Source organism: Drosophila yakuba, chromosome 3R (assembly GCF_016746365.2).
Source record: "Drosophila yakuba strain Tai18E2 chromosome 3R, Prin_Dyak_Tai18E2_2.1, whole genome shotgun sequence".
NCBI classification, from domain to species: domain Eukaryota; kingdom Metazoa; phylum Arthropoda; class Insecta; order Diptera; family Drosophilidae; genus Drosophila; species Drosophila yakuba.
This window is the reverse complement of record NC_052530.2, coordinates 4,688,736-4,710,409: the sequence shown is the minus strand read 5'-3', so window position 1 is coordinate 4,710,409 and position 21,674 is coordinate 4,688,736. Positions and strand designations below refer to the sequence as shown.

The following is a 21,674-nucleotide window of genomic DNA, read 5'->3' as shown; positions in this document are numbered from 1 at the left end:
TTCGCTATAATAATAGGCGGAAGCGTTTAGTAGGACATCGATTTACCTCTCAACATATCGATTTTATTGTTAGTGGTATTCCCAGGTGTTTTGTTTATAAGCTTTTTAGGAAAATAGGCGGAGGAAACCAAAATCCTCTGACTTGGCCAGGATGCACCAGGCCTATAGTGTTCACTCGATCCTGAAACAGGGCGTTCAGATAGAGTCAATAGCAGCATATGGTGAGTGGAATCTCCGGTGCACTGCTATTACTCACCAGGTGTTTTGTTTCAGGCAACCATGTCATCTTGGGCACCCGCAGCGGACAGCTGATCATGTACTCTGTGGACGAGGAGACGGGCGTTGACATGCGGATGTTCAACAAGAACTTCAGCCGGAAACCGATCACCCAGATGGAGGTGATTGCCTCGGAGAACCTGCTCTTCGTGCTCACCGACTACCAGGTGCAGGTGTGCGACATTCGGCGGATTGAGAGCAACTTCGCCTTTATGCACAGTGCGACCGACACGAAGGGATGCACCTTGTTCACCATGGACGTGGACACACCCAAGTCCACCACTGGACGTGTGGCCACCGTTATTCGTGTGTGCTGCGCCATCCGGCGGCGTCTTGTGTTCTTCTTTTGGAAGGAGGACAAGCTGAATTCCCTGGAACTGAGCATCGACCTCAGCGATGTGCCCAGGACCCTCTGCTGGGTGGGCCATGCTGTCTGCGTAGGCTTTAAAGACGAATATGTGGTCTACGATGTAAGAAATGATTTGAGTGCCTGTACCTTGTTTTTTTAAGCCCTGCATATTCAATTCTAGATATCAGGAAAAGCACCAAAGAAACACGACCTATTCCTTACCTCCTCCAGTATCAGCAGGGATCCCTGCATCTGCCTTATCCGCAACAACATGTTGGGCATCTCCAAGGACAGCTACCTCGTAGTGGTAGATCCCAGTCAGTACAAAGAGTCTGATGGCAGCACTAACTCCACAGATGTAAGACCGGGTGCCATGGAAAGCAATAGTTCCCTAACTCCTCTACTCTGGTCAAGTCCGCTTTTAGATTTGGGTACGATACCCATCAATCCATTTTAAACCACTTTAAAAATCGAATTCTATTGATTACAGTCTGGGATGAGCCATTCGCCGTGGGTCGTGTCAACAACGCCATTGAGGTGCGCTGCCTTGTAGGCAAGGACACCCTTGTCCAGACCATTCCCGAACTTCAGAAGACAAAATTCCTCGTCCACGCAGACAAGGGAACCATTTTTGCAGCCGCCACCTCCGAGCTTTGGTGCATCCGAATGGTGGAAATCCCTATCCAGCGACAGCAATTGCTACAGCAAAAGAAATTCCAACTGGCCATTGAGCTGACGGTGAGTCCGGACAAAATATCTTAACATGCCCACTACAACAAGCACTATTTTAAGCAAATCTCTGATGAACCCGCCACGGACCGAGCCCAAACAATTCGCCAAATACACATGCTCTATGCAAAAGAGCTTTTCACCAATAAGGAGTTTTCAGCGGCCATGAAGGAGTTTGAAAATGCGGCTATAGATCCCTACGATGTGATAAGACTGTTTCCAAACTTGGTGCCTGAGCCAAAGCCCGGCACCGAGGACATCACCGTGCCTACGTCCAGTACTCCTGCGCTAGAGGATGGCGACCTGGAAAACGCCTATTTGGCACTGATCGAGTATCTGGCATGGGCCCGGCAGCGGGAAGTGGTCAAGCTGCGCGACACCAAAAGTAGTTCAAAGTCCCTGCTGGAGATCATAGACACCACTCTACTGAAGTGCTATCTGCAGACAAACGACTCGCTAGTGGCACCGCTGCTACGCCTGAATCAGTGTCACTTAGAGGAGTCGGAAAAGACGTTGAAGAAGCACAATAAAATCTCCGAGCTTATCATACTCTACCAGATGAAGGGCAAGCACAAGGATGCCCTTAAACTGCTTCGAGAGCAGGCGAGCATCGAAGGATCTGTACTGCAGGGGCGCAAGCGTACAATACGCTATCTTCAGGAGTTGGGTGTTGATCATCTGCCGCTGATCTTTGAGTTCGCTGACTGGGTCTTAAACGAAAATACCGAAGACGGCCTGACCATTTTCACCGACGAACTTATTGAGGTGGAGTCCCTTCCGCGCGCTAAAGTTCTTGACTTTTTGATTAGCAAGCACAAAGCACTTGTCATTCCCTATTTAGAGCACATAATCACTGAATGGAAGGACAGCAATACCCTACTCCACAACGTGCTCCTCAAACAGTATCGCGAAAAGGTGCAACGGCTTCTTGCTCAGCAGGAGAAAGGGTGAGAGTCTGTCAGTATCCTGGTCCAGAATTGTAAGTTAAACTCTCCTGATTTTTAGAGAGGAAGTTCCCGAACTCATTCCAATGCGAGCCAAGCTGTACAAGATGTTGGAGGAGTCCAACGACTATTCGCCGGATCGCGTGCTAGAGGAATTCCCCACCAACATGCTGTTGGAGGAGCGTGCCTTAATCCTGGGGAGGCTCAAAAAGCACGACAACGTCTTGTCCATCTACATCCATGTTCTCGGAGATGTTGTCAAGGCAACCACCTATGCGGAAGCCCATTACAAAGAGGACAAGCACCTATTTCACACACTCATAAAATGCATACTAACACCACCAACTCAACCGCCCTATGACGGCGTGCCCTTGCATCCCGATTTCTCTCAAGTGAATCTAAGGGTCGCCCTGGAAATCCTCAACACCCACGCCACCAAAATCGACCCATTTGAGATCTTCGAGGTGAAGAAGGCACAGCAGGGCCTATTATTCATATTTCTCAACTATTTTCGATTTTGCAGCACCTTCCCGATGACCTGCCCATGCCCCAGCTGGAGAAGTATTTGGAGAAATCAATACGTAAAAAGATGGCCGATAAGCACGAGATGCAGATGATGTGCGGCCTCTTGGAGGCGGAGGCCACGCGCCTGGAAAATGCTTTGGAGGCGCAGCGAGATATTAGCTTCGAGTTAAACGAGTCTAGTGTGTGCTCCGAGTGCAAGAAGCGCTTTCAAACCCAGTCCGCCTTTGTGCGCTATCCAAACGGACAGATCGTGCACCTATCCTGCCACGATCGCATCGCCAGGGCGGCTGCGCAGCAATAAATAAAATACTCCAATGTGATAACTGATCGAAGTATAAAGTGCGAATTGAGTGTAACTGACTGTATTATTCTGTTTCTATTGCTTTTCCAGTACTCGTAAGTAGTCGGTTTACCGGATTGCTGCAATCAGATTAGCTTTTATACCATGGCTTGCTTAAATTAATGGTAACAATCGATGTGCGGCTAATTAACAACCATTAAAGACAAGCAGAAGTAAAGAAAACCGATATTGTACATATTTATTTGACTATATTTACAGGAAACTGACTTTGCACTGGCACGGTATTTAAGCCTCCTCGCTGCCGTCCATGAGGCTGTCGCCGTCCAGGGAATCGTTGCAGATGGACAGATCCGACTCGGACTGCGCTCGACTCAGCGGCGGCAATGCTCCTGAAAGCGACAGCGAGTGCTTGCTGTCCTCGTTTTCCTCCTCTTGCAGGTTGGGCGAGGCTGCACTGCATCCGTTTGTGCGATCCGTGGACGCAGAGTGGGCCGCGTTTGCCGCCACGGACCCTTGATTGCCCAGGATAGACGTACCTGGCAGTTGAGTTTGCCTTATCAGAGCCAGCCGCTGTTGTGTCAGTTCCAGGTGGTGCTTGCGCCACTTGATCCGCCTGTTCTGGAACCACACCTTCACCTGAGCCTCCGTCAGCTTTAGTGTGTGGGCCAAGTAGAGCCTCTCCGGGCCGACCATGTACTGCTGGCGCTCGAACTCCGCCTCCAGACACTCCAACTGCTCCGGCGTGAAGATTGTCCGCACGCGCTTGTTCTTCAGCGCGCTCTTCTTGTGCGATTCTGGGGAATACGAAAAAGATGGTCAGAGGGAGGGAGCTCAATAAAACAGTATACCGCAATTTGTAATTCACACTGAAAGCTATCCACTTGATATAGTCGTATTTATGGGATATATATATTTAATCATCATAGTTTACGTATACGATACGTACTAAGAATAAGAAATACTAAGATTATAGAAAGCAATCTCTTTATATGTTCACTTCGAAGAATTTTATACGGAATTAAGTAAGTAAAGCTATTTATACCCACTTGGGATATAAGTATGGCTTACTTAGGGACTGGAACACCTCCTTACCCGACTTGAGTTTCTCCCGCTGAAAGCTTAGGGAGGCCTGTTGCTGGGCGTGGTGTTGCTGGTGGAGCTGCTGCAGGCTCTGCAGGGCGGAGGGAGCTGCTCCGACGGCGGCGGCAACGGCCGCAAATCCTGCCTGGTGAGGATGTGGATGCTGGTGTCCGCCGTGCAGGTATCGTCCACTGCCTGCACCACTATCACAATTGAAGTTGTTTACACTGTGGCTGTTGTTGTTGCCACTGTTGCTGCTGCCGTTGTTGTTGTCGTCGCCGATGTTGTTGTTGTCGTGCAGGGAGAGATTGATGGCATTGTTGTAGTCCTTGCGTTGGCTCTGCAGGCCCAAAATGGCGGCGATGGTGAAGGACTTGCCCACGTCGAGGGAGGAATGCGCCGCTGCCGCCTCGATGAGCTGCGCGTGCGACGTCGCAGTGGCTGCCGCCGCCAACTGTTCCCGGTGGTTGCTGTTGCTGTTGTGGCTGCTGTTGCTGTTGCTATTGTTGTTGCTATTGCCGGTGGTGGGTGTCGGTGGGTGTGGGTGTGGGTGGTGGCCATCCTGGTGGTGGGTGTGCAGCTGCTGCTGATGATGATGTTGCTGCTGCAGCTGATGATGTTGCTGCTGCTGGTGCTCCATTTGGTAGGAACTTTGACCCGCCGAGACGGCAACCGCCGCTGCAGCAGCCGCTGCCAGCGCCGCATGATGCGGTTGACCATGTGCATGGATGCCCCCACCCAAAGCTCCAAGTCCAGCGACCGCCGATGCCCCGCCGCTGCCACTGGCTTGTGTGTTATGCAATGCCAGGAAGTGCGACAAGGGATTTGCGTGATATTTGGAAGGATTCTGCAGCATGCTTAGGTATTTGCCACTGTCTCCGAGTTGTCGTCCGCCTTCTCCCGCTGTCCCTCGGGATTCCAGGTCACTCTGCAAATGGGAGAAATGCCTCTGTTTAATTGTTGTGGAGTTTCTGCTGTGGAGTTTCTGTGGCTGCTAGGTGTCAACGACTCCCCGATTAAATCCACAATTAGGTGAAATGTGATCCCTGCCTGAAGGAGTTGCTCTACCATGAAGTGCTTGGTCAGCTCAGCTCAGCGGTGGGGGATGGGACAATGGAACAGCAACTGGTTAGGACGGACCCTTGATGACTTTCCCTACACATTGACAATTTTTAAACTGTTTTCTGTATAATTACTTAATAAAAAGTTATCAATCACAAATACATCAGGTAATGTTTAATTCTATGTTTTGAAAATTCGCTTCGTAAAGTTTAAAAGAGTTATTAAAAAAATAATTAAAACTTTAAACAGTAAATGACAATTAGATCAATATAAAATAAAATCAAAGAAACTTTAGGTATAACAGGCAAATAAAACATAAAACATTATAACGAAAAGGTTTTCTTTTTTTCTTTAGTACAGGAAACTATGACTTTCCTTACGATAACAATTGTTAATTAGGCCATATAACTTTTGTAAATAAATTCCGCTTTTTATAACAAAGACTAGATTTTTTAGATACTAGCTAATCTAAAATAATTTCTATAAGTGTGTCATTTGCTTAATGGCAGCTACTCTCGCTCGCACGCATTGCCATTGTCCAGGTGAGCCACACCTGAATCGTTTTGTGGCAATGTGATAGCCTAATTGAGACTTTGTCACAGTTGCTGCTTCATTGTGGCAGATGTAGCTGCTCTTCCAGGTGCGTGAACCACCATGCCTCAGTCCTCAGTCGTCAGCAGTGTTGTCGCCCATTGTTTGTGCTTTAGGCCAAATATGCGAATGTCTCAAGCTGCATTTAAGCTGATTTGACTAAACATGCGAGGCTAATGTCGTGTGCTGGCCAAATGAGCTTCATTAGGGGAATGCCAATCGGGTGTAACAAGTGGATTTCGCACACATTCCGGCTGGGAATTTCTTGCTACTTTAGTTGTGAAGCACTGATCCTGGAAGAGAAGCTAGTGGGTTGTCCTATTTCGTATCTTTATAATCACATATTCAGATTGACAGGCTTTGTTTAATGTGCAAAGTTATAATCAAGGAGCAACTCATTAATAACGGTATACAACTTATAAGAACTTTTGAGGCCGCATAAACGTACATTTAAGATGCTAACTAAATAAAAATTAAATCTATAATCAGCTATAACGCATTAAGAAATTGCACAAATTAAATCCATTTTTCTCTTTGAAAACCTGAAAGTTTAGATTAATTCATCTTTTTTTTTGTTGGCTCTGAGTAAATAATAAATATTTAAATTATAAGTCGTTGCCATCAGCTTCAACCATTCTCATTCAAATATTTAGAACGCTGATGAATTGCAGATCTTTTTTTAAATAGGATAATGTTATTAAAAAAAACAACAGAAAACTTTTTTATTATTCTTGCATTAAAAAGCCGACGGTAGTCGATTTAGGCAAAAAATCGTTTAAATCATTAACAAACCTTTTAGGCCAATGGAATTCTAATTAGATCGATTTAAGTTGCAGATGTAATAAAATCAAAAGTTAATCCAAGCGTGAGTTTATCAGTTCTCGGGACATTCATTATTGTTTTCACCAACACAGTTTTCTATCCGAAAAATCAGCTTTTCCGACGGCACTGCAGAAAGTGTTGCCTACAGTTTTGCGCCCAACGGCAGTAACGGATATCGAATCGCAAATCGAGCGGAAATAAACTGCCGCAAACACATGCGAACGCGAACGTGTTGCAAACTGAACTGGACTGAAAGTTCGTGACCGTAAAATTTTTACAATATTGGCAGCGAACGCCGGCAGCGAAGCTGGCAGCGCTGCTTTGTGTTGGTTGCTGTGCGCTTGAGTATGTGTCTGTGTACGGATGAGTGATTCCTTTTATGGGTGTGCGTGAGTTGCCGTTGTGATTTTTCTAGCCGCTTTTCCTTTTGCGTTTTTTGCTCTCAACCAGGGTTGTCGAAACTTTCACTAAAAGTATTCATTGACTTATAATTAAGTACTTTTTTGTTTTGCACAAAGTAGTTTTCATTATTAAATTTGATTTGTTTATTTTGGCCAAGAAAGATTTAAATTTAGATTATAATATGTTTTGAATAATTAAATAAGAAACTTGGTTTTTCACAACATTACTGTTTTTTTTAATTAAATGTGTTCGCATAATTTTAGATTCAATTTATTTTCGATCTTATACATACATACATATATGCGTAATAACTTTCTTGAATACTTCCTTAAATAAAATGCACATCTAGAAATCTTGCTTAAAGAATTTCTAATGTTTGTTTAATTATATAACACATTGCAAACAGTTGACAACCAAATCCCAGGATAGTTACACCTCTAAGAGGCTAACATTAAAAAAAAAAAATTATAAAAAGATGTTTTTGAAAACCAATCTCTCGAATGCAGGTAAACGGTACAACCTCTTTCTTTACATGTGTTTTTATCTCTTATGAATTTGTGTTGGAACATTTGACAACCCTGCACTCAGCTTAGAGTGTCCACCAAAAGAGGGCAACGAAGGGAAAAAGGAGATGAGATGTAGCAGAGGCATAAAAACATCGTCGACCAAAGCCTCATCCTTATCATCATCATAGTCATTGTCATTATTGAGAAGCAACCACCAGGCAGTTACATTAAAAGGAATCACCCACCAAAGGGAGCAATCCACCACCGCCCACCCCAACCACCCACCTATCAGAGCAACCCTGCCCACACCCATTGGTACGAAACGTCCCGTTTCGAGGGCGAGTGTATGAAAAGTTATTGAAATTATGATATAAATGGATAATTGGCTCACTGGCACCGTCTCCCTCGCTCATGGCAAATGGGCGGTACCTAAGCAGCCGGAAAAAATTACGAGACAATATGGCGACGCTGGATTAATAATATTTCCCGAATTGGTGGAAAAGCCACTGGGGCAGGGCTATGTGGGGATAGACATAATTAATGAAGCAATAAGCTACGAAATTACATCGCAGATATCTAATAGGCAAAAATATCTACATTTGGACCTTTTTACCTTTTTAGTATCATAATTTAATTAGTTTATCGTCATTGACAAATTACTTTTATTTTTTCGATAAATGACTATAATCAAAGTTAAAGTTCAATTTCGATAAGAACCACTATGGCAACCCATGTAGTGAAAAAGCGCTCTAGGCAGTGTGCAAAGGCCACTACTATACATACACGAAGAAAAAAAATCTGCTGCTCTTGACAGATCTTAACGAGTGATACACCAATGGAAATGATACTATACTGTACTAACATCACCCACAACAAATATTACAAGATTCGTGTTAATAATTCCCACCGCCTGGCACCTTAAATAATTTGTTAATAACCGACATTCTCAAATCAAGGTTATGGAGAAAGTTCAAAACTAAATTATTTTCGGTTTGTTTGAATTTTTGCAAGTAAACGTAAATTACATTTTTAAATTAGCTTTTGAACACTTACTCATTCGTACGACTGCATAGAAAAATGGAAGAAAAGTATAAATTTTATAACAAGAAATGAGTAATTTTTGTATGGTGTATAATTATTCGTCACAAAAGTTGATGTCATAACTTCTTTTTTGCGAATATGCAATCGTCACAGGCTTCTAAAGGTTGTTTTCACTTTTTTCAGTAATCTATATATGAAGAGTATAGGTCAACATTGATTGATTAGAAATAATATTATTCGGATATGAAATATTTTTGTTTTAAAGAAGCTTAACCGCGTATTAGTTCTAATACTAAAATGGTAAATTTTATTAGGTTTATAAATATCCTTAATTTAAGTAGGAATAATTTTAGGAACTTGTTCTTGGCCAAAATCCCCAAACTAAGTTGGCAATAACTCAACCCCAATTAGCCGCTTCTTTGCTCCACCCCTTCGCCTGCCAAACGGGTCTTCAATTTACCGTTTGATAAACTACCCGGAATGCCAACGATCATTACGAGCCAGCGGAACTGGCGGAAACGGAAACGGAAAGATGAAGGAGGCCCCAATTAGCGGCCCATCAAAGTAAATCAATGCAAGAGAACGTGAAGCTGGCAGAAAAGCAAAATGCCAAAGAGAACAAAGGAATTGACGAACTTACACACGAAAAAATTAAACAAAATTAACTAAATTTCATTAAAGACACGTTAAAAATGTTAAATGTTAGTAGGTAGGTAAACCGTTTTTTATTAAAAAAAACAAGAGAGAACGCTATAGTCGAGTTCCCCGACTATCTGATACCCGTTACTCAGCTAGTGTAAGTGCGAAGGACAGTTTTTGGCGGTTTGTGGGCGTTAGAAAAGTTTTTTGGCAAATAGATAGAAATTTACAAGACTAATACAAAAATGAAAAAATATCAAAACATTTTTCAAAAGTGTGGGCGTGGTAGCTTTGGGCGGTTTGTGGGCGTTAGAGTGGGCGTGGCAAAAAGTTTTTTTGCAAATCGATAGAAATTTTCAAGACCAATACAAAAATGAAGAAATATTAAAACATTTTTCAAAAGTGTGGGCGTGACAGTTTTGGGCGGTTTGTGGGCGTTAGAGTGGGCGTGGCAAAAAGTTTTTTTGCAAATCGATAGAAATTTACAAGACCAATACAAAAATGAAAAAATATTAAAACATTTTTCAAAAGTGTGGGCGTCGCAGTTTTGGGCGGTTTGTGGGCGTTAGAGTGGGCGTTAGAGTGGGCGTGGCATCATGATTCGACAAACTTGCGCTGCGTCTATGTCCCTGGAGTCTGTATACTTAATCTCAACTTTCTAGCTTTTGTAGTTCCTGAGATCTCGACGTTCATACGGACAGACAGACGGACAGACGGACGGACGGACAGACGGACAGACGGACGGACAGACGGACATGGCCAGATCGACTCGGCTACTGATCCTGATCAAGAATATATATACTTTATATGGTCGGAAACGCTTCCTTCTGCCTGTTACATACTTTTCAACGAATCTAGTATACCCTTTTACTCTACGAGTAACGGGTATAATTATTTTTAAAATGGTTTATTTAATCGTCAATTAAATACCCATCTACACAGTTGAAATCATCATGCCATTTAAAACGATTTACTTTTATGCAAATTGAACAAGCTCACAGCATTTAATAAAGAATAAACCAAATTGTTACAAATTGCTTTGTTACCTCGATGCTCAACTTTCGACAAATTCTAAAATCAGTGCCAGGAATGTGCAGCCAAAAAAGGCAAACGGAGAGGTGGCGTGGTGAAAGTGGAGCTTGGCAACGAGAGGAGGATGGAGAGGATCCTTTCTGGTGCTTCGGCGTCACGTTTGTCGTTTCAATCATCATTAGTGCTAATGTACCCACAAGAATTGGCCAGCCACTTGGCGCCGACGCTGACGTCGACGCAGGCGTCGGCATTTAGCAATGGCGGCCGCAGCAGAGCAAAAGAGAGTGAGGCCAGGGACAGGGAAAGAGAGGGAGAGAAAACTGAAAATCTGTTTTAACTAACAGAAAACGCATGTGTTTACATACATACACAAATACTTTTTATATACCCACATATTTTATTTTCCATTTATTTACCACAATTTTAATATTTTTTCGAGGTGCAAGCAACAAAACAGACACACACACATGCCGATGCACTGGTGTGCACTGCGCATGCTCTTAAATGGCAGGAAAGAGAGTTGAAGAGAGGTGTGGGTGTGTGTGAGGGGTCCTCTGCCGCCGACGCCATCGTTGTTGCGCTTTTGGCCTTTTGATAAACTTCGTCGTCGTCGTCGACGTTGTTGTTTTTGTTGAGATAAAATGAAATGAGAGGCGTAATGATGATGATGTCCCTTTTTGGTAGAGGAGGGGTCCAAAAGAGCGGGCCAAGGAGCGTTGCCATAACCGTAACCATAACCATAACATTTATATATTTTTATTTAATAAAAACCCCTCCTGCACACGAACATTATATTGTAATCTAATAAATAAAACACAAACAAGCGGCAGGAAAACTTTTTTCATTATGAATTATTACGGTGAAAGTGCCAGGAAATAGGAAAACGGCCATAGGAATAAAGGAAAAAGAGAGAAAGGCTCGGCAAAGGGGCAAATGAAATTACCGTTAGTCCTCGCACAGGGCTGCAACGCGGGGCCTGCTAGGTGAACAGGGCCTGCTAGATGCATGGTCAACACTGTGTGTAAGTGATATAATTAATACTAAAAATATAAATATATAAAACAAGAGAGAACGCTATAGTCGAGTTCCCCGACTATCTGATGCCCGTTACTCAGCTAGTGGAAGGGAGAAGCAGAGCCTTAAACACAGTTTTTGGCGGTTTGTAGGCGTTGTAGTGGGCGTGGCAGAAAGTTTTTTGGCAAATCGATAGAATTTTACAAGACTAATACAAAAATGAAAACATATCAAAACATTTTTCAAAAGTGTGGGAGTAGCAGCTTTGGGCGGTTTGTGGGCGTTAGAGTGGGCGTGGCAAAAAGTTTTTTGGCAAATCGATAGAAATTTACAAGGCCAATACAAAAATGAAAAAATTGCAAAACATTTTTCAAAAGTGTGGGCGTGGCAGCTTTGGGCGGTTTGTGGGCGTTAGAGTGGGCGTGGCAAAAAGTTTTTTGACAAATCGATAGAAATTTACAAGGCCAATACAAAAATGAAAAAATTTCAAAACATTTTTCAAAAGTGTGGGCGTGGCAGGTTTGGGCGGTTTGTGGGAGTTAGAGTGGGCGTGGCAACATGAATCGACAAACTTGCGCTGTGTCTATGTCCCTGGAGTCTGTATACTTAATCTCAACTTTCTAGCTTTTGTAGTTCCTGAGATCTCGACGTTCATACGGACGGACAGACGGACAGACGGACGGACAGACGGACATGGCCAGATCGACTCGGCTACTGATCCTGATCAAGAATATATATACTTTATATGGTCGGAAACGCTTCCTTCTGCCTGTTACATACTTTTCAACGAATCTAGTATACCCTTTTACTCTACGAGTAACGGGTATAATTAAGGAATCAAATTAATTATTTATCAAAATAATTAATTAAAAAAAATTCGAATTTAAGTAAGTTTTTATTACTGAGCGGTAAAGAACACTTTCCACACTTTGTGCGTGCTTCCTGTTATCCTTTCTCATTTGATGAAATATTTTTATTCTTATGGAGCCCCACGACGTTGTGGCACAGGCGCCCCATCAGCTCCACACAGTCCCATATACACACACAATGTAGCAGGAACAAAGTGCCTAGCTGCTTCACCAACCTAATCCTCTGCTGCCCACATCCTTCGCATCCTGCTTGGCTGTATCTCTAGGCAGGGCTTAATTTTATTAGCCCTCTGCCTTGACTCGGCTTCACCCTCGCCCTCGAATGGCAGCATTCATTTGCCGGGCAGAACATCATCATGAGGTTGAGCAGCCAGCCCCTTTGCTCCTCGCCCATCGGCAGGCGCCCTTTTGGTTCGGGCTGCCCCCTTTTTCTTGGCCACTGGCTCTCACAACAAAATGGACTCAAAAATGCGAGAGGAGCAAAACATTTGCGGCATGTTTTTAATAATGTTGTTTATAATGTTGATTTTCCTCAATTTTATTTGTTCGTATTTTTTGGTATTTTTCCGCATTCTCCACATCCATTTCTTTTTGATGTATTTACGCCGCATTCCTTTTATGGGTGGGAATAAAAAAAATGTTAATCTTAGGGCCTCGAATTGGTAGATACTTCATGCTATGCTGCGTTCAACTTTATGGCTATTGAATTTTTAGAGACCTCTCGACGCGCTAAATCAAAGCCCATTCAAAAACTAATTACAAAATCAAAACTTATAATGAGCGGCAAATTAGAAATTTTTCGATTGCCCTCAAAATCAGACAACAAACGGCGAGCAAATCAGGTGAAAAGGCGGCCATTTTGCGATTTTAATTAAATCCGGCTATTCCGGTTGCTCTTCCGCCGCATTTGCTGCCACTTTGCCATTTTGCCACTTGAGTATGTATGCAACCCGCTTTTGGCCATATTCAAAATGAGTTTTGGTCCTGGTTGGGTTTTTGGCCAAAATACTGCACTCTGCGCTGATGGCCAGCCACTCGAAACAAAAATATTTTCGGCCCCATTTCGTGCGCTTTTCGGTCCGCCAAAAATTAATTTTCATTTTTTGATTCCATTCCAACAGCAAGTTGCGCAAAAATAATGTAAAACCTAAACAGATTTTACGGTGGCTTTCAATGTTGTAATTGGAAATTTATTTGGTTATGTTCGCAGCAGCACTAATAACTGCGTTTTTAATTGCATATTGTTGCGTTAAGGGGAAGACGGGTTGTTAGATTTAATTAAAATCTTTGCACGGATGCCATGGTAAAGCAGATTTCTGGCAAATAGGAGATTAAATTTTTTGTATATTGGATGGTAAAACAAAGCTTATGCGCATTAGATTACATTATGTATTACTAAAATTATTTAGTACAGATTAAAACAGATGCAGAAGGAACAGAGACTCGTCAATATTTAAGCTCAGACTATCACTATAACTTAAGCAATATATGTCAGATATAGGAATGTAAATTAAACGTCGAGTTGTTCATCGAAATCCATCCCAGAATCAGAATCCTAATTAACCTTTGGATTTCTCATCTGGCACGCATAAGCCAAACATACACCGGTATCTTCGATTGAAGTTAGCTAAATGAAATATTTATACCCGTTACTCGTAAAGTAAAAGGGTATACTAGATTTGTTGAAAAGTATGGCAGAAGGAAGCGTTTCCGACCATATGAAGTAGTATATATATTCATGATCAGGATCTGACCATGTCCGTCTGCCTGTCCGTCCGTATGAACGCTGAGATCTCAGGAACTAAAAAAGCTGAAGATTAAGCATACAGACTCCAGAGACATAGGAGCAGCGCAAGTTTGTCGATTCATGTTGCCAAAATTGCCACGCCCACACTTTTGAAAAATGTTTTGATATTTTTTAATTTTTGTATTTGTCTTGTAAATTTCTATTAATTTGCAAAAAAAAAATTTGCCACGCCCACTCCAACGCCCGCAAACCGGCAAAAACTGTCAGCATTGAAGACGCTCCTTCGCACTTCCACTATCTGAGTAACGGGTATCAGATAGTCGGAGAACTCGACTATAGCGTTCTTTCTTGTTTTTATAGTGTAGTTTATGAGCATAATGAAAATTCGATTTTTCTTCATAAAAGTTGATATCGGATTGTATGTGGTATGAGTTACCGTAACAAGATTTTTAACAGTTTTAACTCGTTAAGAGGTGCTTTGTTTAATATGTAATCTTTACAATATGGTGAATGCTTATTTTCTTGTTCAGCTCCAAAATGTTTTTAAAGAGTCTCAAAAGCTGTTGTTTAATGAAATGTATAATTTAAGAAAGTTTGCCTCTGAATGAAATGATAAATTACAAAGATAATAACCGAGTTAAATCTGATGTTTACCGCATCTTTTGATTTGTGAATCCGGATATCAGACTTACATGCATGTTTATAGGTAAAAGAACGTTGTTTAAGCTTAAAATTCAAATAGGTTTTCTGTTGCTTAGCCAATCCCGCAGTAGTTCAGACCTTTTGGCCTGATTCTGATCTGTTTGCGGACCCACCTACTTGGCAGTAACTGAATGGCCGGGAAAACCGACTTAACACAAAGGACAAACTTCAGCGTAGGAAAAATCATCCCCTTCGTGGGGAAAAAGTCGCGCTCGCTCATCTCAATCGCCGTCTCTTTTTCCTTTCCGCTGGGGTATTTGGGGGTTTGCTGCCTCGCTCATAAAGCGTTGGAAATTATGGAAATTAATTGAAATTCCAAGGATGCCGTTTGCTCTTTTGGCGAAACCAACAAATTACCATCATTATGCGAATGCCCCTCTCTTCGCCTTTCTTCGGTTTGACTTTGCCGAACTCAAACGTTGCCTAATTCTAGGCGCTGCGGTTGACCAAGCTAGTGTGTGTGTTTGTGTGTGAGATAGTATGTGTGACTGCATTGGTATTTAATTAAGCTAATTAATTATCATTCAACCAAAAATGCATGGCACACACACACACTCGCCAACACTCGCATGCACCCACACAGAGCCTGCCTACCTATTCGAACGGGTGGCAAAAAGAGAGAGGAAGAGTAGGATGGTAAGAACACTTTAAAAAATCGTAGCGATTGAAAATCGTAAGCAATAGATTTGGATTTAAAGTTATGCTTAGTTTATTTTATTATTATTAGCATTCGTCTTATTTTTGAAAATTCGTAATAAATTAAAGTGACCTTTTTTTCTAGTCATCATTTCTAGTGCATTTCGACTAGGCTTGTTTCTTCAAGTGTGGCAGTCGAACCACACCACTATGGGAAATTTGACCACTTTTTCTGGCCTAAATTAATAACTCCCAATGGGGGCGTGGCACCGCCCTTTCTATTTTTTGTAATTTATAACTCCAGAACGAATAAAGATATTTAATTTCTTTTTTTGCAATAATTTGCACTAGACCATATCTAAACGTACCCCAAAAACTGGGGGCGTGGCACAGTCCCTTATTTTTATTTTATTAATTTTCGTAAAGGCTTTCTTTCATTTTGTATGCTTTTTCTAATCTCAGCAAAATCAACTGATTTCGTGATAGAGTTTATATACTTAATTATTTTACAGAAGTTAACAACAATAGTACTAATAAAAATAACGAAACAATTCAGCAACCGCCTTGTTTAACTCCCGTTTAGCATGAGATTACTCTGAATTTGGAAAAGTAGGGTTAAGTCTAAAATCTATAAATTCTCCCAAAATCGGTAAAAGTGGTTTTTAAAATTACAATAATCTGAACAAGAATTAAATAAGCTACAACATGAGGTATATTTTATTGATGCAATCTGCTGCAATCACTTTAAATCTCTATTAAAAGTTAGGCATTATAAAAAAAATACTTTTGTAAGGCAACTAAGATTTTTACTAAATTACTGGGACAACACTAGTTTTTTTTCTATTGAATGTTGCAAACGCCTAATAGAAGGCCCACTGATTAAAATACTTTTTATAGAATGAAAATTAAAGCTTTGGTTCCAAAGATATTAGAGCTTTTGTAACGAAAGAAAAACTTAATGTTGCAGATTGTTGTTTGTGTACGCGCAACAGCTGTTTTAAACAGCTGATTTCTTTGTTGTGGCGCCATCTATTAAAATTTCTAGTATGCAGCACTAAAGATTGGTCAATTATGGATGCGTGCACTAAATATTATTGTAATATTCCGACTTTCAGAAAATGGGTTTTGGCCAGAAAAAGGGGTCAAATTTCCCATAGTGCACACGTTGAAGTCTTACATGTACTTGTGTGCGTAAGCTCGCTTATTTATTTATGTTTTTTTCGCATTCAACCACCAACAACAAGGAGCAGAATACCACATATGTATGTATGTATATGTAAGTACATATTGCTCGGCCCTGTGCGCATTTATTAAATATTATTGTTCTTGTTCTGCGTTCTACTTGACTTTTTTTATTGCCCATCAATGGCAAGTGGGCGGATAACTGTTCGGCCTGCCCCTCCCATTTTTTACCGCCCCGCACTTCTTCTTTATCTTTATGATGCTGGTGTATATAAATTGCTTCTGGTATTGTGGTTGTTGCGATGGCCTTTGTTGTTGTCGCCGCTCTTGCAGCGTTTTATTAATTTTAATGGCTGCCACCAAATGAATAACGGGTAATCAATAAATGGCTTTCGGCCATTTTGCTAAAGTCTCAACGAAAAGTAGGAAAGTAAAACCCCGCACAAATATATAAAACAACAATGTTTCCGTTGATAGAAGGTGTATTTATTACAAAAAACTGTACATTTTATAAATTACGTTAAAAAATATGGGATTTGATTTTTGGCAATTACAAAGTAGAGATTAACAAATCTAAGAATATTGAAACTAAAAATGGTATATATATTTAAAAACCATGCAGTTTCGATATCAATTAGAACTTTTTATGTTTTTGTTAGGATTTCTACATATGTATGTATGTACACACATTACCTAAAAGTTATCTTAATATAAAGATCTAAAAATATACTATTTCCTTTTATAATTACGCACTCATTAAATATTGCTTTAGGACTAATAGTAAGTAATATTAATGTGAACCTTTTTGTGGAAAGAAACTGAACCGTGGTCGTCCTCCTACTTAGAGTGCAAGATCTTAAAAATCCGACCTCAAAGCGGAAGTTCAGAACTTCAGCTTTGAATCAATATTTGCAAAAGCAGGTCTGCGAATAGGCCATAAATCAGTTGGCAATTACTGAGTGTGTACAACCCCAACCCGCTTAATTATATGCGCCCATGAAGCATCTGCACCTGCATCCTGAGCCAAACAATCGCATTTTCCACAGTTCCCATGGACTGCACGCCGTAATCGCATTGCGGCATTGTCGCAACTTGTGGCACAAATAAACCACCCCGCCGCTTAGTGACTCCCGGATGCGAGTCGGGATTCCCCGGCTAAGGCCATCATCAAGTGGCGCAAATTAAAGATCAAACAGGCAGTCGGCCGGTCGGGGGTGGAATCCGGGGGAAGGACCTCGTTGTTTTGGGTGACCATTTGTCAAGAAGGATGACAACATTACGCTGGAAATTAAACAGCGTAATAAAAGGGTGACTTAATTTGTTTTTTGCCCAAACGGCGGACGCAGCCACTTGTCGCTCAATGAGATGAGCTGTGAACACGTGCTTGCCTTCCAATAAAATATATTTCTATATATTTTCAGTGGATGCCAGACTTTTATAGGCCGCCCAGGCAGGATATTGGAATTGTTGGCATTGTCAACCCCGCGTTAAAGCGGCAATTACGTGTATCTAATAAAGGATAACAGTGGTACGGACTGAAACCCAAAGTGGGTAAACCGGATCCGGAGAGGGGCTTAGATTTAAGTAGCTGATAATGCCGAAGCTGACGTGTGACGACCAATTCCACGGTATTTTAATATCAATCCGCACAGTAAAAGTCAGTTTTAATCACCGACAACGAACTTACTTTGCAATTTGCATCAAAAAGGGTGCATTTCAGTACGTATGGCAAATTTATTCAAGCTACGTGTGCTCAATCTTAACTTTCAAGCTGTTATAGATCCCGAAAACTTGAAATTCTGGTCGACTGGGCTAGTGTTCCTAATCCAGATTGCATCGACATTATAGGCTTCATTTAGTGAACCCTTTAGTTTTCGATTGAAGGGAATACAAGTTTATTAGTTTATCATAAAGTACACATATTTTATTAGGTAGGAAAAAGAAATGAATCTGATTTTATTTTTTCTACCTCCTAGAAAGGTGCCCTTTTCCCCAAAGCTGCGTTTATATATTTAATAATTTATACAAATAGAAACTATAAAATCTGAAGAATTTCTCCCACTCTTGGCAGAATATTGCTGCTCTCCAACAGACTACCCACCAGAAGGCAGCCCACAAATCAGCGCTAGAAAGAATGCTCCAAATTTCGCCCAAGCTGCTCCGACGCACACTAATAAGTTAATCAAACTAATGGCAGTGGAGAGGAGCAGGCACTTGCCGCACTTGGGGCGAGGAAGGGGTAAATATCTTTGTTGCCAGTTGGCAGCTATAAATTCCGCACATGCACCGCCCCCAACCTCCCCAACCGAACGCACCCCATCCGAAAGAGCTAAGTAAGCTGTAAGCCATGAAAAGGGTTGTTGCTTCTGATGGCTCGTCGTCTGCTGTGGAATGCCGAAGGAGATGCTGCTTCCGCCGCGGCCCGAGCATGTTAATTGTCCCCGACCGTCGTTGCCAGGTTCAGGATGGCTCCCTGGCCATGGCTTTTGGACCAAGTCACAACTTGCACCACAAAGTTCTTAAAAAGTGACGCACGCTTTGCTTGCTTTCCGTTTTAATTAAAAGTCAGAGCCAGTTGCAAGGAGGGATTGCGGAACGTTATGGTTATGACCATTGACCATTGGTCAGTTGAGCTCTGTTAAGCCATCTAAATTGGCTAAAGAGCTTGGACTCTTTGGCATTGCCGGTCACTTGGCAACAAGTACTGCACAGCCAGCACTACTGAAGGGATGGGTAAAAAGATTTTACTCGTGTGTTACATGTGAGGCGGCTTTATTCATTAGTCATCTTTTCTCCTATCTCTGTGCCAAAAAGAGGGAAAAACTTAAGGCGATAAACAACGAACAAAAAAGTTTTCGACCATCGACAACATTTTCCTTTGATCCATAATTACAGGAATTTGTGCGTTCTGTGCGCTTATATCCTTAGGGTTTAATTAAATATACCTAAAACATAAATTGTATTACATATGTATTAGGCAAAATGCTTTTCATGCATTTATCTTCTTGCATATCTAATAACAAGCCAAAAATGCCCTTAAACTAAAGGATTTTGTAAGGAATATTTTTATTTATATTAAAACTGCCTTAATCATACGAGGGTAAACTACTTTTAATTAACAATACGAAAGCTACTCATCTTCGCCCAATGAGGTCTTTATTATTCCCTTGCCGTAATAAGCAGTGAGAGCAACCATTCGGGTGTCCAGATAGTTGTGCTCTACCTCGCACTGCTGCCCAGCTCCACTCAAGGCGACCACCTGCTTCATTTTGGCGTTGCGTGGCAGAAAGAAGGCCACGTCAGACGCCAGGCGGCGAGAGAGCAGCATCAGATTGCTGGCGCCCACGGGCAACAGACTTGTCTCAATATCGAAGGTGGCCTGCTTCTGGTAGTCGGGACCACCCCAGGGAGGGCTCAGGAAAACAACATTTGGGCGAAGCTTTGTAGTAGCAGCAAACTGCAGAAAATCGGCGTTGATAAACTCGATCTTGTGGGCCACACCGTAAATGCCGGCATTATGCTTGGCCATGGCCAGCTTCTCAGCATCGATGTCCACAGCAATTACACGTCCACAGGTGTTTGCGAACTGAATGGCATTGCCGCCGCACCCACAAAATGCATCTATGATTACGTCGCAGGCCAGTCGACGGGCCGTTTGTTTAGCAATCTTCTCGGGAGTCACCGAGAACCAGCTCTCGCGGTCCAGCCGAATGCCCTGATCGAAACGGGAGAACAGGGAGAAACGCTTGATCCAGTACTTGACCATTTTGTTGTTATCCTCTTGCATAAACTCAGGCATTCTAGCCTTAAATTTTTTAATTTGCCTTTGCCGTCGATTGCTCTTTTTGATAAAACCGCTCTGAACGCCATGCCGAGCCTCGTTTTCGCCGTTTTCCATGATTAACAGCTCCTCACTGTCCTCGCTATCGCTGCTAGAGGGTTCGTACTGTGTCTTTCTTTCCTTTCGGGTAATTGTATTTGCCTTCGACGCAAATGCTGTTGGCAATCCAAAAAGGCGCAACTGTTGTTCTTCGTCACAATCTCCGGGATTGTCGTTGGCAGTCAAGTATAATTCGTCTTCTTTTTTGGAGGTCCTTTGCTGTTTCGATATCGTTGGATTTTTTTGAAGGCTTAAGTTCTGTAAGTCCTCCTCAACATCTTCTGGATTTTTATCTTCGTGAAGGCCAAATGATTTAGCCAAATCGTGTTGGTAGTTCTCAAAGGCACAGATAAATATATACCAGAACTTGGCACTGGAATCACTGGCGTGCTTCTCCCACAGTTCCTGCCAGAGCCCTTGCTCCTCTGACGAGACAACATCGATAAGATCTCTGTATTCGGGAAACCGCTTGTGCCACTTTTGCTCTAGTATCTCATGGCCCTCACGGTGCCAGAATTCTTCCCAGGCAACGTTTTGAATGCCCTCCCAATCGCAATGGTCCCAGTCCAGATCGTTACAAAAGAGCTGACTGAATATGTAGAACTGCGGATTGGTTCGCGAGGTGGTCAGGTAGTGTGTGTTCATTTCTCGATCAAACTTCTCATCTCCAGACGGCGAGTCAGCAAGTCCTCGGCTCTGTCGATCACCTGGATGTACCAAAAATCGATGGCCGGTCTGTAGGTGGCACGTAGGGCGGTAAGATACTGTGTTTGGGCCAACGGATTGTTGGACAGGCTGTTGATCTTGTCGTAGACTCCGCCGGCGGTCAGCTTGGGACCTTTGGGATGCTGCACATTATGAAGCACCACTTCACCGCGCACAATGCAATAGCGGCCGGCACTCACGCGCTGTTTGACGATTTTGTCATGGGTAAGACCCAGAATAAGCACGGATAGGGTGCCCTCGTCCAAGGAGTACTTCCTAAAAGGTTCAACATCTATGGTAACATTCGAATGGGTATATGATCTAGAAATACTTACTTTGGCAGACACTTAACGCGCACGTTTTCCAGCCGGTACTGATTCGACTTGAACGCTAGCCGTCCAATTAATGCGCACTGCCCGTAATGCAGATTGTGATAGGAGGTTTCCAGTTCCAGTTCCTCCACCAGCAGGGTCTTGAAGAAGTAACAATACTTGGGAGATCTCGAGGAAGCGACTTCTGGCTCCAGGGACATAACTCTCCTGGAAGAAGCCCAAGAATTCTGAACAAAATCAAAACACCCGAAATGATAAACTGTGCATGCTTGCTAGTGTGGCCATCGTAAATAACCACGACGTGACCA

The 21,674-nt window shown here is 42.4% G+C and overlaps 4 protein-coding genes across 6 annotated transcripts; 1 reads left to right on the top strand and 3 right to left on the bottom strand.

Annotated features, from left to right (window-relative positions):
* The first annotated feature begins 50 nt into the window (after positions 1 to 50).
* On the top strand, positions 51 to 4,112 carry LOC6535537 (vam6/Vps39-like protein). Of its 3 annotated transcripts, XM_043207147.1 has the most exons (9): positions 51 to 221; positions 274 to 746; positions 807 to 1,056; positions 1,116 to 1,363; positions 1,418 to 2,301; positions 2,360 to 2,762; positions 2,822 to 3,155; positions 3,215 to 3,219; positions 3,383 to 4,112. In XM_043207147.1, the coding sequence occupies exons 1-7, from the start codon at positions 152 to 154 to the stop codon at positions 3,122 to 3,124; spliced, it is 2,631 nt and encodes an 876-aa protein (XP_043063082.1). In that variant the 5' UTR covers positions 51 to 151; the 3' UTR covers positions 3,125 to 3,155; positions 3,215 to 3,219; positions 3,383 to 4,112. The 3 variants fall into 3 exon arrangements, with proteins under 3 accessions (XP_043063082.1, XP_043063081.1, XP_002096166.1); XM_043207146.1 differs by lacking the exon at positions 3,383 to 4,112 and having other exon boundaries at positions 3,215 to 3,346; XM_002096130.4 differs by lacking the exons at positions 3,215 to 3,219; positions 3,383 to 4,112 and having other exon boundaries at positions 52 to 221; positions 2,822 to 3,179.
* LOC6535536 (homeobox protein Nkx-6.1) lies at positions 3,356 to 6,935 on the bottom strand. Its single transcript, XM_002096129.3, has 3 exons — positions 6,650 to 6,935; positions 4,217 to 5,132; positions 3,356 to 3,918 (listed from the first exon to the last, which is right to left on the bottom strand). The coding sequence occupies exons 2-3, from the start codon at positions 5,058 to 5,060 to the stop codon at positions 3,410 to 3,412; spliced, it is 1,353 nt and encodes a 450-aa protein (XP_002096165.2). The 5' UTR covers positions 5,061 to 5,132; positions 6,650 to 6,935; the 3' UTR covers positions 3,356 to 3,409.
* A 12,269-nt stretch (positions 6,936 to 19,204) lies between these two features.
* Positions 19,205 to 20,974, bottom strand: LOC26535822 (trimethylguanosine synthase). Its single transcript, XM_039376626.2, has one exon. It carries the CDS (start codon positions 20,972 to 20,974, stop codon positions 19,580 to 19,582), a length of 1,395 nt encoding a protein of 464 aa, XP_039232560.1. The 3' UTR covers positions 19,205 to 19,579.
* Positions 20,786 to 21,652, bottom strand: LOC6535535. The gene is made up of 2 exons (XM_015191721.3): positions 21,370 to 21,652; positions 20,786 to 21,310 (listed from the first exon to the last, which is right to left on the bottom strand). Exons 1-2 carry the CDS (start codon positions 21,564 to 21,566, stop codon positions 20,971 to 20,973), a joined length of 537 nt encoding a protein of 178 aa, XP_015047207.1. The 5' UTR covers positions 21,567 to 21,652; the 3' UTR covers positions 20,786 to 20,970.
* Between the last annotated feature and the right edge of the window lie 22 nt (positions 21,653 to 21,674).